At 38.8% G+C, this 15,023-nt stretch overlaps 1 protein-coding gene across 2 annotated transcripts in view; it reads right to left on the reverse strand.

The window, feature by feature from the left end:
• Positions 1-820: 820 nt before the first annotated feature.
• The window catches only part of crb2b (crumbs cell polarity complex component 2b), a 66,202-nt gene continuing 51,999 nt past the window's right edge, over positions 821-15,023 (reverse strand). The window contains exons 9-13 of one of the 2 annotated variants that reach the window (XM_017466971.3): positions 14,835-15,000; positions 11,815-12,685; positions 11,108-11,224; positions 10,882-11,008; positions 821-1,208 (exon numbers count right to left, since the gene is read on the reverse strand). In XM_017466971.3, coding sequence (XP_017322460.1) covers positions 1,152-1,208; positions 10,882-11,008; positions 11,108-11,224; positions 11,815-12,685; positions 14,835-15,000 — 1,338 coding nt within the window. In that variant the 3' untranslated portion in view covers positions 821-1,151. Of the gene's footprint in view, positions 1,209-8,055; positions 10,622-10,881; positions 11,009-11,107; positions 11,225-11,814; positions 12,686-14,834; positions 15,001-15,023 lie in introns of those variants that run through there. The other variant, XM_017466968.3, reaches the window with a different exon arrangement.

Consider the following 15,023-nt stretch of genomic DNA (forward strand, 5'->3'; position numbering starts at 1 on the left):
TTCCAGAAGAACAACTATCTCTGCAGCACTCCACCAATCAGGCCTTTATGGTAGAGTGGCCAGATGGAAGCCACGCCTCAGTAAAAGGCACATGACAGCCCGTCTGGAGTTTGCCAAAAGGCACTTGAAGGAATCTCAGACCAAAGATTGAACAAAGATTCAACTCTTTGGCCTGAATGGCAAGCGTCATGTCTGGAGGAAACCAGGCACCACTCATCACCTGGCCAATACCATCTCTACAGTGAAGCATGGTGGTGACAGCATCATGCTGTGGGGATGTTTTCCAGCAGCAGGAACTGGGAAAGATGAATGCAGCAATGTACAGAGACATCCTAGATGAAAACCTGCTCCAGAGCGCTCTGGAACTCACACTGGGGCGAAGGTTCATCTTCCAACAGGACAACGACCCTAAGCAGACAGCCAAGATAACAAAGGAGTGGCTACAGGACAACTCTGTGAATGTCCTTGAGTGGCCCACCCAGAGCCCAGACTTGAACCCATGTTGTCATTATGGGGTGTTGTTTGTAGAATTTTGAGAAAAATAATTAATTTAATCCATTTTGGAATAAGGCTGTAACATAACAAAATGTGGAAAAAGTGAAGCGCTGTGAATACTTTCTGGATGCACTGTATACACACACACACACACACACACACACACACAGTGTGGGAAATATCAACATTTGTTTCAGTAAATATATTTCCAATGAGGCTATACACATGAAATTTTCACTAGACATCAGTATTGTACCACTGTATATATAAATAAAATAAATTTAAAATTTCTATAAAATGGGAACATTGCAAATAAGAATTGAATCAAACCACAAAATCAGTGCCAATGTCATAAAACATGCACTTCAACATTACAAATTAACCACTTGCTAGTGGAACAGTACTATAACAATTGGGAGGCCCGTTTTACACTGTTAGCGGATTTTTCAAAGATTGAATTTTGGGTGCCAGCTTGCCTTCCAGGTTGAGCATTACCTGCTGAATAAAGTGGAAAGTACAGTATAGTCCAAGTGCAGGGCATAAATCAGTCCGAAAAGAACACAGAAGACCTGAAACAGGTTGGCCAGTTCATCCAGCACCAAACTCCCTTTCAAGACGATGTTCACTTTGAATGGGTTTAGCTGAGGACTTTCTGATTAGAAGCAGAGGATCCCCACTGGAGTTTGACTGTATGAGTCCTTGTCAGTTACATCCTAACGGAGAAAGAAACAGATTGACGAAAAAATGTCAGCTCTACTCGCCAGGTAGGGGTTCAAGCAGGAGAAAACGTCCAATATTGTTTAAAACACTGTTTTTCACTGTTAAAAATGAACAGACAAAAAAATGTCGGCGGGTAGGAGTTCAAGCGGGCTCGTGTCCACCGCATGCGAATTAAAAAAAACTCGCTAGTTAAAAGCTGAAAACAATGGTTTATTTATTACTTACAAATAGCACCTTGATATAGGAAAAATTATAAGAATTAACATAAAAAGTTTTTATGTTCCATTTAAAAAAAAAATCTAAATTTACAGACGAAAAAATGTCTACCGAACTCACCTGGCGGGGTTCAAGCGGGAGAAAACATCCGAAATGGTTTCAAACAATATTTTTCAGTTAAAATGAACAGGCGAAAAAATGTCCCCTGAACTCGCCTAGTTCAAGTTCATGTGGGAGAAAACGTACAAAATTGTTTCAAACTATATTTTTTATTACTTACAAACAGCCTCTCAACGGAAAATAGAAACAATAAAAACTGACTAAAACATACTTTCTAACCACTCATCAACAGCTCCTCGACATGACAGTATCATGACATGACAGGGCTAACAGTGTACAGCATACAGTGCATCCGGAAAGTATTCACAGCGCTTCACTTTTTCCACATCTTGTTATGTTACAGCCTTATTCCAAAATGGATTAAATTCATTATTTTCCTCAAAATTCTACAAACAATACCCCATAATGACAATGTGAAAGAAGTTTGTTTGAAATCTTTGCAAATTTATTACAAATAAAAAACAAAAAAGGGACATTTACAAAAGTATTCACAGCCTTTGCCATGACACTCAAAATTGAGCTCAGATGCATCCTGTTTCCACTGATCATCCTTGAGATGTTTCTACAACTTGATTGGAGTCCACCTGTGGTAAAATCAGTTGATTGGACATGATTTGGAAAGGCAAACACCTGTCTATATAAGGTCCCACAGCTAACAATGCATGTCAGAGCACAAACCAAGCCATGAAGTCTAAGGAATTGTCTGTAGACCTCCGAGACAGGATTGTATCGACGCACAGATCTGGGGAAGGGTACAGAAACATTTCTGCAGCATTGAAGGTCCCAATGACACAGTGGCCTCCATCATCCGTAAATGGAAGAAGTCTGGAACCACCAGGACTCTTCCTAGAGCTGGCTGCCGGGCCAAGTTGAGCGATCGGGGGAGAAGGGCCTTAGTCAGGGAGGTGACCAAAAACCCGATGGTCACTCTGACAGAGCTCTAGCGTGTCTCTGTGGAGAGAGGAGAACCTTCCAGAAGAACAACTATCTCTGCAGCACTCCACCAATCAGGCCTGAATGGTAGAGTGGCCAGATGGAAGCCACTCCTCAGTAAAAGTCACGTGACAACCCGTCTGGAGTTTGCCAAAAGGCACCTGAAGGACTCTCAGACCAAAGATTGAACAAAGATTGAACTCTTTGGCCTGAATGGCAAGCGTCATGTCTGGAGGAAACCAGGTACCACTCATCACCTGGCCAATACCATCTCTACAGTGAAGCATGGTGGTGGCAGCATCATGCTGTGGGGATGTTTTTCAGCGGCAGGAACTGGGAGACTAGTCAGGATCGAGGGAAAGATTAATGCAGCAATGTACAGAGACATCCTTGATGAAAACCTGCTCCAGAGTGCTCTGGACCTCAGACTGGGGTGAAGGTTCATCTTCCAACAGGAAAACGACCCTAAGCACACAGCCAGGATAACAAAGGAGTGGCTACAGGACAACTCTGTGAATGTCCTTGACTGGCCCAGCCAGAGCCCAGACTTGAACCCGATTGAACATCTCTGGAGCGATCTGAAAATGGCTGTGCACCGACTCTCCCATCCAACCTGATGGAGCTTGAGAGGTCCTGCAAAGAAGAATGGGAGAACTGCCCAAAAATAGGTGTGCCAAGCTTGTAGCATCATACTCAAAAAGACTTGAGGCTGTAATTGGTGCCAAAGGTGCTTCAACAAAGAACTGAGCAAAGGATGTGAATACTCATGTAAATGTGCTTTTTTTGTTGTTGTTTTTTATTTTCAATAAATTTGCAAAGATTTCATACAAACTTCTTTTACGTTGTCATTATGGGGTATTGTTTGTACACTTTTGAGGAAAATAATTAATTTAATCCATTTTGGAATAAGGCTGTAACATAACAAAATGTGGAAAAAGTGAAGCGTTGTGAATACTTTCCGGATGCACTGTACATCAGTTCCATGTGATTGAATTAAGTTACATTAACACAATTTGTTTTTGTACATCAAACATGATTTGATGATATATTTTCAATGCCCTGAATAAAAATAAACTCCACCTGAGCTGAGGATTGAACCCCAATTGCTGGCATTCTGTAATAGCCACCTTACTGCGTTATTCTACCACACACATTGTAGCTGTGTTAATTTAAATACTATAGTTATAGTATCTGTACTGTGTGAATCGATTAAAATTATATATATATAATATATATATATATATACACACAATTTAAGTATTAATTTAAACATGTGGCAAAACGTGTTGTTACAGAGAGAGCATATTCACAACATGATTTACATGTCCTATCACAGATAGTCAGAGGTGGGTAGTAACATGCTACATTTACTTTGTTACATTTACTTGAGTAATTTTTTTTTATTACTTTTACGGGTAGGTTTTAACTGGCCATACTTATACTGTTACTCAAGTTAATTTTTAATCACAGAAATGTACTTTTACTTCGCTACACTCACTGCCATTCCTTTGTTACTGTTTAATGTTAATAAATATATGTAGTTTTAATAATTAGTTTAAATCATGTATAATGAGGTCACGAGCCTAGCAATACACTGCAGTGGTCTGAATGTCCATGTATTGCCTAACCTTAACCCTCCTGAGTCCACCTCCTCACAATCCTTGTGGAGACAGGCTGACTTTGAACTGCAGGAAGGAGTTCTTGTACTATAGTTACTATAGTTATTGTACCTATACTACGTGACTCGATCACACTTACTTTGTATAATTGAATCTTGTCATTAGAAACTTGTTTATGTAAGACCTTAAGGACAACCAGGCCGCATTCCACAGAGGACAATCCAAATAGATCCCTTCATACCTTCAAACAATAAGTCACAGATTCACTCACAGGATGGGGCCCAGCTAATGTGTTTACATATAGGTACCATCTCAAAGTAATACTAACGGTCATCGTAAGGAGGCCATCTGGCAGGATGTTGCCACGTGGTAATCTCCCACCCCCCTGGAAAGCCACAAGGAGTCAAGGAAGTAGAGCTCTATTTTAGAGCAAGGTGAAAATTCATACCATCTTCTAAAGGCACACACCCTTTGCGAACGCCTTTCCGGACTTAATTTCTCTGATCATCTACTGGAATATGTGCTGTCATTTCTTCAGTTCAACCACCCGGCCTTCTTAATGCTGGCTCCATTCAAATAAGCAAGGACAAAAGGGAGGTCTGTTCACCTGACCTGAATTAATCCTCAAGTCGTAAAACGTAGACTGTGAAATCTAACTGACCTTCTTTTGTCCAAAACAGCTTTCACACCATGACCAGCACAAAAGAACAGAGACAGATAAACTTTCCTCATGGAATTCACGTTATCATGCTTTCATACAAGGTTTATAACATAAACTTTGTAATCATTATACTGTTATGCCTATACTTACTCCACCAATCTCGCAAATGATTATTATCCTTCCCTGTACACTCACATATCCATGTCCAGAATCCAAAAATGTTATCCTTATGTTTGTTAACATATATATCTACTAGCATCCCTAGCGAAATGTCGAGCACTGTGAAATATATTAACCCTGTATGTAACCTAAATGTAGCTATTAGGCTTTTATTATCTGGTATTAGGCCAATATATATCAGGCAAAGTATTCCTTATATCGAAATTCGTCATGTTTATTTCTGTATGTCACTTATAACATTTCCAGAATGCTAGTGAATGGCAAATTTTAATAACTCATCAAGAAATCCCCTTTTATTGGTAAAAGACAACATTAACCCAAAGTAAGAATGAGCATGGACCCTAAGGATATTATGCAGATTAATTCGAGGGGAAGACCAACCTCTCTACCAGTCACCTGAAAAGACCACTTCTAATTGGTTAGGACCCCTAGAGGGCTGGGATAGTTAGCAAGGGTTAAAAAGCCATGTCACAGTGAACCCACAGGCTGGCAGTGAGGAAGATTCATTTTGTTAGTCTCGTCCGCTTCATCATTTGTTTTCCAGACCTCTGCTTCTTTCTTTTCTTAAGTATTATTGGTAACTTTAATCTAAGAAACTCTTAAGCCGAAACCACCTGTGACCGTAATCGACTCCTTCCAATCGCTGATCAACTCGACTAGGCCTCCTGACCTCTGCCAACATTGCACGCCTCATCTCTCACTAACTACAGCAAGCAAGTACACATCTTTACCACGTATAATAAGCTGGAGCAGTACCTAGGAATGAATAGACTATAATCAGTTTTTGGGTCCTTCATAATACATTGATGTTTCGCTCAGGTCAGAGTCTATTTTGAAGCCATATTTTGCCAAAACACTAGCATTCTGCTTGACCTCTGTTGTAAGTCTTTTCCTCTCTGTCATGCCCATGTGTGTGTGTGTATGTGTATGCATTTGTGTATATGTGTTAGAATAGTCTTTGTGTAATAGTTAGATTAGTTTATGCGTCATAGAATAGTGTAATAAAGTCTCATCTATATTAAAGTGAAGTTGTCTGTGATTCATTTGCTCATGATCTGAGTCCCTATACTTGCCGATTTTGTTACCCTGCTCAGAAATATTGCATCATCACTATAAGGTATTATACTAATAAAGGCCACGAGAGTAATAACTTTCAGAATTAGTGCATAGCCTCACTAAAGATTATTGGATGAATAAATTGGTTAGCTGCTGTTACTTGATTCTGTTTTGATTTTGATGAGAAACATAATCTTTTTATGTAAACCATACGTAATAGTTTTTCTTAAATCTAACAGACCACACATTCCATTTTTTACAGGCTCGGCAAGGTTAAATTTGCTCTGCTGCTTGTTGCAAAACAAGAGAGGTTCACAGATCTGCGGACGAAGCACAAGCAGATCACGGGCTTCAATACAAGAAACAGCACCATTTGGTTGGTAAAAGAATATATGCTGTCTACTGTATCTAGCAAGCCATGTTTGTTCAAATAAAACATGACTGCCCCTTACTGGTTTTGTCTTTCCTGCATCCGCAGTATATGTGTGTGATAACACGTGATACCACATGAAATCACAGGATCCTCTTTCCTTTGATGTGCATTTTCAATGGGCATCTTTCATCTGTATGTCATGTAAAACAGAATTTAGAAATGTAGTTGTTCTAATATTCCCTAATGTGTATATATGTAGATCGATAATGTCCATTAATTTGATAATTTCAAGAAAATTACTGTGTTTACATTTTTTTTTTTAACTGATAGTGTAGTTTAATTTCATAGATCTGCAGGAGAAGAATATATTCATGCAAACATGATTTTGTGGATGATTAAATGCAATAAGATGTTACACTATATTACAAATTTACAGGCTTTGTGAATTTCACATGTAACTTAGGTAATAAAATCTCTGTTTTTGTGAATTTTCAATTTAAGTACGTTACCATCCTTGGTACTAACCCAGGCTCCATACTTTATTTTAGGTGGACAGTTTTTGTGCATTTTCAATGTAAGTAAATGGGACTTCCTTGATACTCCACACTTTTTCAAGTAGACAATTTTTTACATATCATCTGTTACAGCATATGAGGTGCACAACAAAATATCAAACTTAGTGAATCCAGAGTAGCCTTAATATGCTAAATGAGATGATTGAATATGTATATTGGACCATTCTGTTACTAACGTTTTGCAAGGTAAGCAGTGTTAATAAGAAATTAAGCTATCAAAATGTGTTATTCGTCCAATCTCCAACCATTTGTTTAACAGATGATGCATCTGCAGCTTGACTCTTAAATGGTTTGAATAATAAGAACCCTCATACTCATATTTAAACACATTGTGGAACACATTTGCTGTAATGTGTTATAAATATAAAATTATGAAAAAATATTTTACATAAACTGCAGAGTAGTTACAAAATTGCAATTATGGTGTGTACTAAAGAGTGCACTTCCGAATTCAATACCATAACTAGAGATTGATCGTGCAGGTACTTTAAAAGTAAGTACAACGTAAGAACATTTTGGTACAGAGTAAGTACATTGTATCAAGTGCATCATTTATTATGTAAGTACATAATTGTTAAAGACACCTAATATAAAGTGGGACCAGTTCTTCTTACCAGACCTGACTGTCACCACATGCTGATCTCCTTAGACAATTTTGTGACATATGGCTAGGTTTTCTGTCCAAGGTGATATTACCTGCTTTTGTAAACCAATAGAGTAATCTTGTTAATCTTGTGCCTTGTTGTCGCCAATATATGCCCTGTGGTATTTATTATCTGATCCTCCATCCTGCTTCAGAAATTATATCATTGTCACCTGTTGTTTAGAAATGTACTGTATAGTGTGTAAGACACTTTTTCTGATGTTCCTTTTGTCATGTCAAGGTTAAAAGAATGTTCCTGCAGCTAGTTATCTGGAGAATAATAGAGTATGCCTGCTCTGGTGGCTGAAAATTTACATTCTTACCTAAATGATTAGTGTGCAGAGGAAAAGATATTAACGTATAAATTACAGTAAGAGCTTTAATTTAAACATTGTTTAAGCTGAAACCAAAGAATGTTGATTATAGGATTATTCAGAGAAATAATAGATCTTTCTGAATTTGATTACTCCTATGAACAATTTTATTAAATAATTTCAGTTTGTAAATTCACAGGAAAATGAACTTGCCGATTATCCAATAATTCATACATATTAAAAAATCTGCAACAATAATAGATTAATGGATATATTCTACATATTCATTGTCATGTCCAATATATATTAAACAAGAAAGTTAATAAAACATTAAACATATACAGGTACATTAATCATTTCCAGTGAATGTGACATTATAAACTGAAAAAAGTCCAGTGTTGAAAAAAAAACCCTTAATATTTACAGTGTCTAAGGTGGTGAGAAAAGAAAAGAAACTCTACTACTAAATAATAAATTTTAAAAAATGAAATAATAAAAAATAACTTTGTAGTGTAAAGTTAGCTAGTATGTGCTGTTCAGGCAGGTAAGATATGAGTACAGCATAAACCACTATGCACAGATATTACAGAGTGGATTAAAACAAAGAAATGGTGGGGCAGTGGAACACTGTAGCTGGTTTTCACCAAATGAATAATACAAAAATACATTCTGCATTGAGATTTTGAGTTAAATGAAAAAACACACAAAAAAATGTAAACACATAATGTATATTGTGCTACTTTACCTCATAGAGTGCTGTGAAAAAGTATTTGCCCCATCCTGATTTCTTCTGTTTTTGTGTATATCTCATTCTAAATAGTTTTAGATCTTCAAACAAAATACAACATAAAACAAAGACAACTTGATTAAACAGACAATACAGTTTTGTTTTTTTTATTGAAGCAAAAAAAGTTATCAAACACTTATCACCCATGTGAAAAACTAATTGCCCCCTTAAACTTAAAATCTGGTTGTGCCACCTTTACCAGCAATAACTGCAAACAAACACTTCCGATAACTGGTCTTTCACAGCACTGTGGTGGAATTCTGGCCTACTCTTCTTTACAGAACTGCTTTAGTTCAGCCACATTGGAGGGTTTGTGAGCAGAAACTGCCCATTTAAGTTTCTGCCACAGCATCTCAATTGGTTCAAGTCAGGATTTGACTAGGTCACTCAAAAACTTTAATTTTGCTATTTTTGAGTCATTCAGAGGTTGACTTACTCCTATGCTTTGGATCATTGTCTTGCTGCATAAGCCTGTTGTGTTTGAGTTTCAACTTACGGACTGAAGACCGAACATTCTCCTTTAGGATTTTCTGGTAGAGAGCAGAATTCATATTTTCCTCAATTATTGCAAATTGCCCAGGCCGTGAAGCAGCAAGCATACCCACACCATCACCCTGGCACTACAATGCTTGCGTAGATATGATGTTCTTTTTGTGGAATTCAGTGTTTGGTTTACACCAGATGTAACAGGACCCCCGTCTTCCAAGCAGTTCCACTTTTGACTCCTTAATCCACAGAACATTCTCCCAAAGGAGGATCACCAAGGTGTGTTTTGGCAAAATTCAGACAAGCCCTAATGTTCTTCTCAGTTAGCAATGGTTTTCACCTTGCCACTATTCCACGGATCGAATTTTTTCCCAGTGTCTTTCTGAAAGTGGAGTCATGAACAATGACCTTTACTGATGCAAGAAAGGTCTGTATTTCCTTTGATGTTGTCCTTCGCTCTTTTGTGACTTCCTGGATTAGTCGTTGCTGTGCTCTTGGAGGAATTTTGGAAGGTTAGCCACTTCTGGGAAGGTTCACTACTGTGCCGAGTTTGTTCAATTTGGAGATAATGGCTCTCACTGTGATTCTTTTAAGTCCCAGAGCCTTTAAAATAGCTTTGTAACCCTTCCCAGACTGATGTATTTCAATCACCTTCTTTCTCACAATTTCTGGAATTTCTTTCAACTTTGGCATGGTGTGTTACTGGGTAAGACCATTTAACCAACTTCATGCTGTTGAAAAGGTTCTATTTAAGTGTTGATTTGATTGACCAGGGCTGGCAGTAATCAGGTCTGGTTGCATCTCGTCCAGCTGAACCCCATTATGAATGCCGTTTCATAGAGTTGGGGAATTAGTAACTGGGGGCAAATACATTTTCACACAGGCACAGATTTTTGGTTAATTTTCTTGCTTCAATAAATAACATTATCATTTAAAAACTGTATTTTGTGTTTACTTGGGTTGCCTTTGTTTTACATTATATTTTGTTTTAATTTCTGAAAGAATTTAGTATGAGATATACACAAAAACAGGAGAAATCAAATACTTTTTCACAGCACTGTATATTGAGGTAGGTATATACCACCCCACAAGGTGGTTTTTTTCACAAGTCCTAGTGGTGATCACAGTGATTCCAAATACTGCTTGGCATCAAGGGAGCCACATATTGGGTTAATCCTTTCAGTACTTTTTTGACTTAGGCCATAATGTTTAGGCTAAAGGTTAAATCAGCCTTTCCTCAGGAGGCACTTTAAGCACGCTGCTCATCTCGAGACGAGCTCCTGCCACCTCTTGTTGGCTGGGGCTATAGGTGCCTTCAGACTGCCGTTTCCTTCGTGCAGTGAGCATCATGCAACCCAAACCTACCATGGCCAGCAAAGCAGCAAAACACATCAGTGGGATTGCCACTATAAGCCAGGGGATACTCTCCGTCTGCTGCAGCCTCTTCAGGATAGAGAAGAGTACAGGAAATGTAGAAAGATGTGTGGATAGTGTGAGGCAGGGTAAAGTGACTCATCGAATGTTGTTGTTTTTTTTTTTTTGTACATGCAGTGCATTTTTTTTTAACTGTACAAGAAAATTTTATTCTTTTCTATCTCATGTATAAGAAGACTAAAATGACCACAGTTACAATGAACCTGAAGCATTATGTTACATATAGTATAGACTAGAGTATGTTACAGATTGATAATAAGTAAACTCACAGGAGCCTCGCAGTTATCTCCACTGAAACCTGGCAAGCACTCACAAAGGTAATGATTCTGCTTATCCATGCAGGTAGCTCCATTGAGACAGGGGTTGGACTCACACTCATCTATGTCTATCTCACATCTAGGAAGAGAGATAGATCTCACTAAGACTGTTTTGGGATAAATAGTTGGACTAGGGTGATAGATGCCATGATTTATGTTAACAAAGTTAAACTCTCACCTCTCCCCAGTGTATCCAAGTCTGCAGGTACAGTTAAACCCCCAGGGTCCATCCATACAGACTCCTCCATTAGTACACTGCACATCTACTCCACACTGCAGTGGAGGGAAGCCCCACCTATTGGACACAAAAAAAGGGAAGAAGAGTACATTGTTAGATTATGTTACACTTTACTGTGTCATAAGATATAACTGTGTCATGCTACCATTACTGGTAATAGTTTCGATAGCTACTATAATGTTTGACATCATGATTTTTTTTTACATCACAAGTTAATTTGATGTGTGCTCTAGTTAGCATATGTTTAATTTAATGTAATATTACATAACATTATACAGTGGTTAATAAAACTATGCTATGACAAATTTCCATAAATTATGTGTCATAAAATTGGTCATAAAACATGCTAACTACAGTAAACGTAGCAAAAATAAAATTAGCATGTGAGTTGTTATGGCAACAAACATGTCAACTATCAAGATAAATACATTCATATTTAGTAACAGTTTGTAAGGCATTTGCCATACTAATTTATGACATGGTCATGTCAGTCATATGATGCAAGGTTCAATTAAAATATTAATATGGTTTACACATTCTACATTCTATGGATTACATAGATGCTTATTCCTAAATTAGTCAACAGGTCTTATCCAAGTCCACTGAACAATGAGCATGAAATCAGCTGTGAGATATCTCTTACTCACTGGCAGAGTGGACCACTGTATGCTGGTGGACAGATGCAAGTGTATCCCCCCACAGTGTTCACACAGGACCCTGCATTCTCACAACGCAGCTCTTGGCACTCATCCACATCCTCATCACAGTGCCTCCCCCTGTAGCCCTGGGCACACTGGCACAGGTATTCCCCAGGAAGATTCCTGCAGGTCCCATGGATGCAAGGCCCAGAGATGCACTCATTGACATCATCCTGGCAGTTTTCAGCCTGCCAGCCTGGGGCACAGTCACATCTATAGTGATTAAAGAGGTCTTGGCATGAGCCATTATTCAAACAAGGATGCAGGAGACACAAGGGTGCACCACTGCACCCAATTTGTGGCTTCTTTCTGCTGCCATAATGGAAAAATTGCGAAAACTGAGGTGCTTCTTCATGAATGCCCTCCACCAGTGGCAGATACACTCCCCCTATCCTGACTTCACCAAGACAGCCAGTGAAATTCTCTGCCAACCACACAGTAGAATGGTTAAAGAAATCCAAGTTGGCAGCAAATGTTTGGTTTGAACCAGCCACTTGCCCATCCACAGTGAGGTTCCAGTGAGAAAAAGCATAGAGTGAACATGTCTTCCTCAGCTCCACATGATGCCATTCTCCATCTGAAACCTCCACCTCACTGTTGAAAGCTAGCACCTCCTGGCTTTTGTTATTACGGATCTTGACCAGCATGAAGGAATTCAGAAAGCCCATGTAGAAAAACCCGAGGCCATTGGATGTACGAAGGAGTGTGCCATTCTCTATACGAGTCCGAAATTTCACAGAAACCAATTTCACAGGAGCAGATAAAGAGCCACTGGCACTGTACTTCAAAGCATTGTTTTCAAATGTGGCATTGGCCAAGCCTAGGGATGGAATACAAAATTGGAAAGAATTTATAAAATCTGAAGAAAAAAAAATGACATTCCAGCATGGTTAAAACAAAACACTAGTAGACATTACATTTCTATGCCTGTTTTTTCAAAATATCATCTTGTGCATGTGTATATTCATTCTTGATCCTGGGGCTGTGAGAGGGCAATACTACAGGCTGTACCACTATGCCATCTGAGTGTATATGTGGTTTGATTAATCAAATAGAGACAATTATACTATTGGTGGGGGTGGTACAGTGAGGGAAAAAAGTATTTGATCCCCTGCTGATTTTGTACGTTTGCCCACTGACAAAGAAATGATCAGTCTATAATTTTAATGGTAGATTTATTTGAACAGTGAGAGACAGAATAACAACAAAAAAATCCAGAAAAACGCATGTCAAAAATGTTATAAATTGATTTGCATTTTAATGAGGGAAATAAGTATTTGACCCCTCTGCAAAACATGACTTAGTACTTGGTGGCAAAACCCTTGTTGGCAATCACAGAGGTCAGACGTTTCTTGTAGTTGGTCACCAGGTTTGCACACATCTCAGGAGGGATTTTGTCCCACTCCTCTTTGCAGATCTTCTCCAAGTCATTAAGGTTTCGAGGCTGACGTTTGGCAACTCGAACCTTCAGCTCCCTCCACAAATTTTCTATGGGATTAAGGTCTGGAGACTGGCTAGGCCACTGCAGGACCTTAATGTGCTTCTTCTTGAGCCACTCCTTTGTTGCCTTGGCCGTGTGTTTTGGGTCATTGTCATGCTGGAATACCCATCCACGACCCATTTTCAATGCCCTGGCTGAGGGAAGGAGGTTCTCACCCAAGATTTGACGGTACATGGCCCCGTCCATTGTCCCTTTGATGCGGTGAAGTTGTCCTGTCCCCTTAGCAGAAAAACACCCCCAAAGCATAATGTTTCCACCTCCATGTTTGATGGTGGGGATGGTGTTTTTGCGTTCATAGGCAGCAGTCCTCCTCCTCCAAACACGGCGAGTTGAGTTGATGCCAAAGAGCTCCATTTTGGTCTCATCTGACCACAACACTTTCACCCAGTTGTCCTCTGAATCATTCAGATGTTCATTGGCAAACTTCAGACGGGCATGTATATGTGCTTTCTTGAGCAGGGGGACCTTGCGGGTGCTGCAGGATTTCAGTCCTTCATGGCGTAGTGTGTTACCAATTGTTTTCTTGGTGACTATGGTCCCAGCTGCCTTGAGATCATTGACAAGATCCTCCCATGTAGTTCTGGGCTGATTCCTCACTGTTCTCATGATCATTGCAACTCCACGAGGTGAGATCTTGCATGGAGCCCCAGGCCAAGGGAGATTGACAGTTCTTTTGTGTTTCTTCCTTTTGCGAATAATCTCACCAAGCTGCTTGGCAATGGTCTTGTAGCCCATTCCAGACTTGTGTAGGTCTACAATCTTGTCCATGACATCCTTGGAGAGCTCTTTCGTCTTGGCCATGGTGGAGAGTTTGGAATCTGATTGATTGATTGCTTCTGTGGACAGGTGTCTTTTATACAGGTAAGGGAGAGGGGGTCAAATACTTATTTCCCTCATTAAAATGCAAATCAATTTATAACATTTTTGACATGCGTTTTTCTGGATTTTCCACAGTGCATAGAAAGACTGATCTCCAGTTATCTAAAGCTGTCAGTTGCAGTTAATGCTGCTAAAGGTAGCACAACCAGATTTGAACTTTAATTTAGTTTTTCACATGGGTGATAGGTGTTGCATAAACTTTTTTTGCTTCAATAAAAATAATAATAATAAAAACTGTATTGTGTGTTTACTCAGGTTGCCTTTGTTTTATGTTGTATTTCATTTGAAGATCTAAAACTATTTATATGAGATTTACACAAAAACAGAAGAAATATACTTTTGCACAGCACTGTATAGTACAATTTTTGTGAAAATTTGTACAGGCTTGATTCCATAATAAGTCTGTACTTTAAATATCCACTTCTTTTTATATAACTTCTTATAAAAAAAAATAACTATTTTGAACCTTAAAAACATATCTAAGCATTGTACACACACTTAAGACTTGCCAAATAAACAATGAGAGAGTCCAATGTCTCAAAAAATTTTATCAAGCCCATTACAGAAGCTCATCAGGTCAAGTACTCACACTCATATCCATCAGGCAGGTCCACACACTGGCTACCCATGACACATGGATTGCTAGCACACCACACTCGGATGTCACAGGTCTTTCCAGTGTAGTTTAGTGGACAGGAACAGATGAAGTCATTCCACTTGATCATGCATTCTCCTCCATTCAGGCATGGTTTCCCCTACAGAAAGTAAACAATATACT

The sequence above is a fragment of the Ictalurus punctatus genome, chromosome 5 (genome assembly GCF_001660625.3).
Source record: "Ictalurus punctatus breed USDA103 chromosome 5, Coco_2.0, whole genome shotgun sequence".
Lineage (NCBI taxonomy): Eukaryota > Metazoa > Chordata > Actinopteri > Siluriformes > Ictaluridae > Ictalurus > Ictalurus punctatus.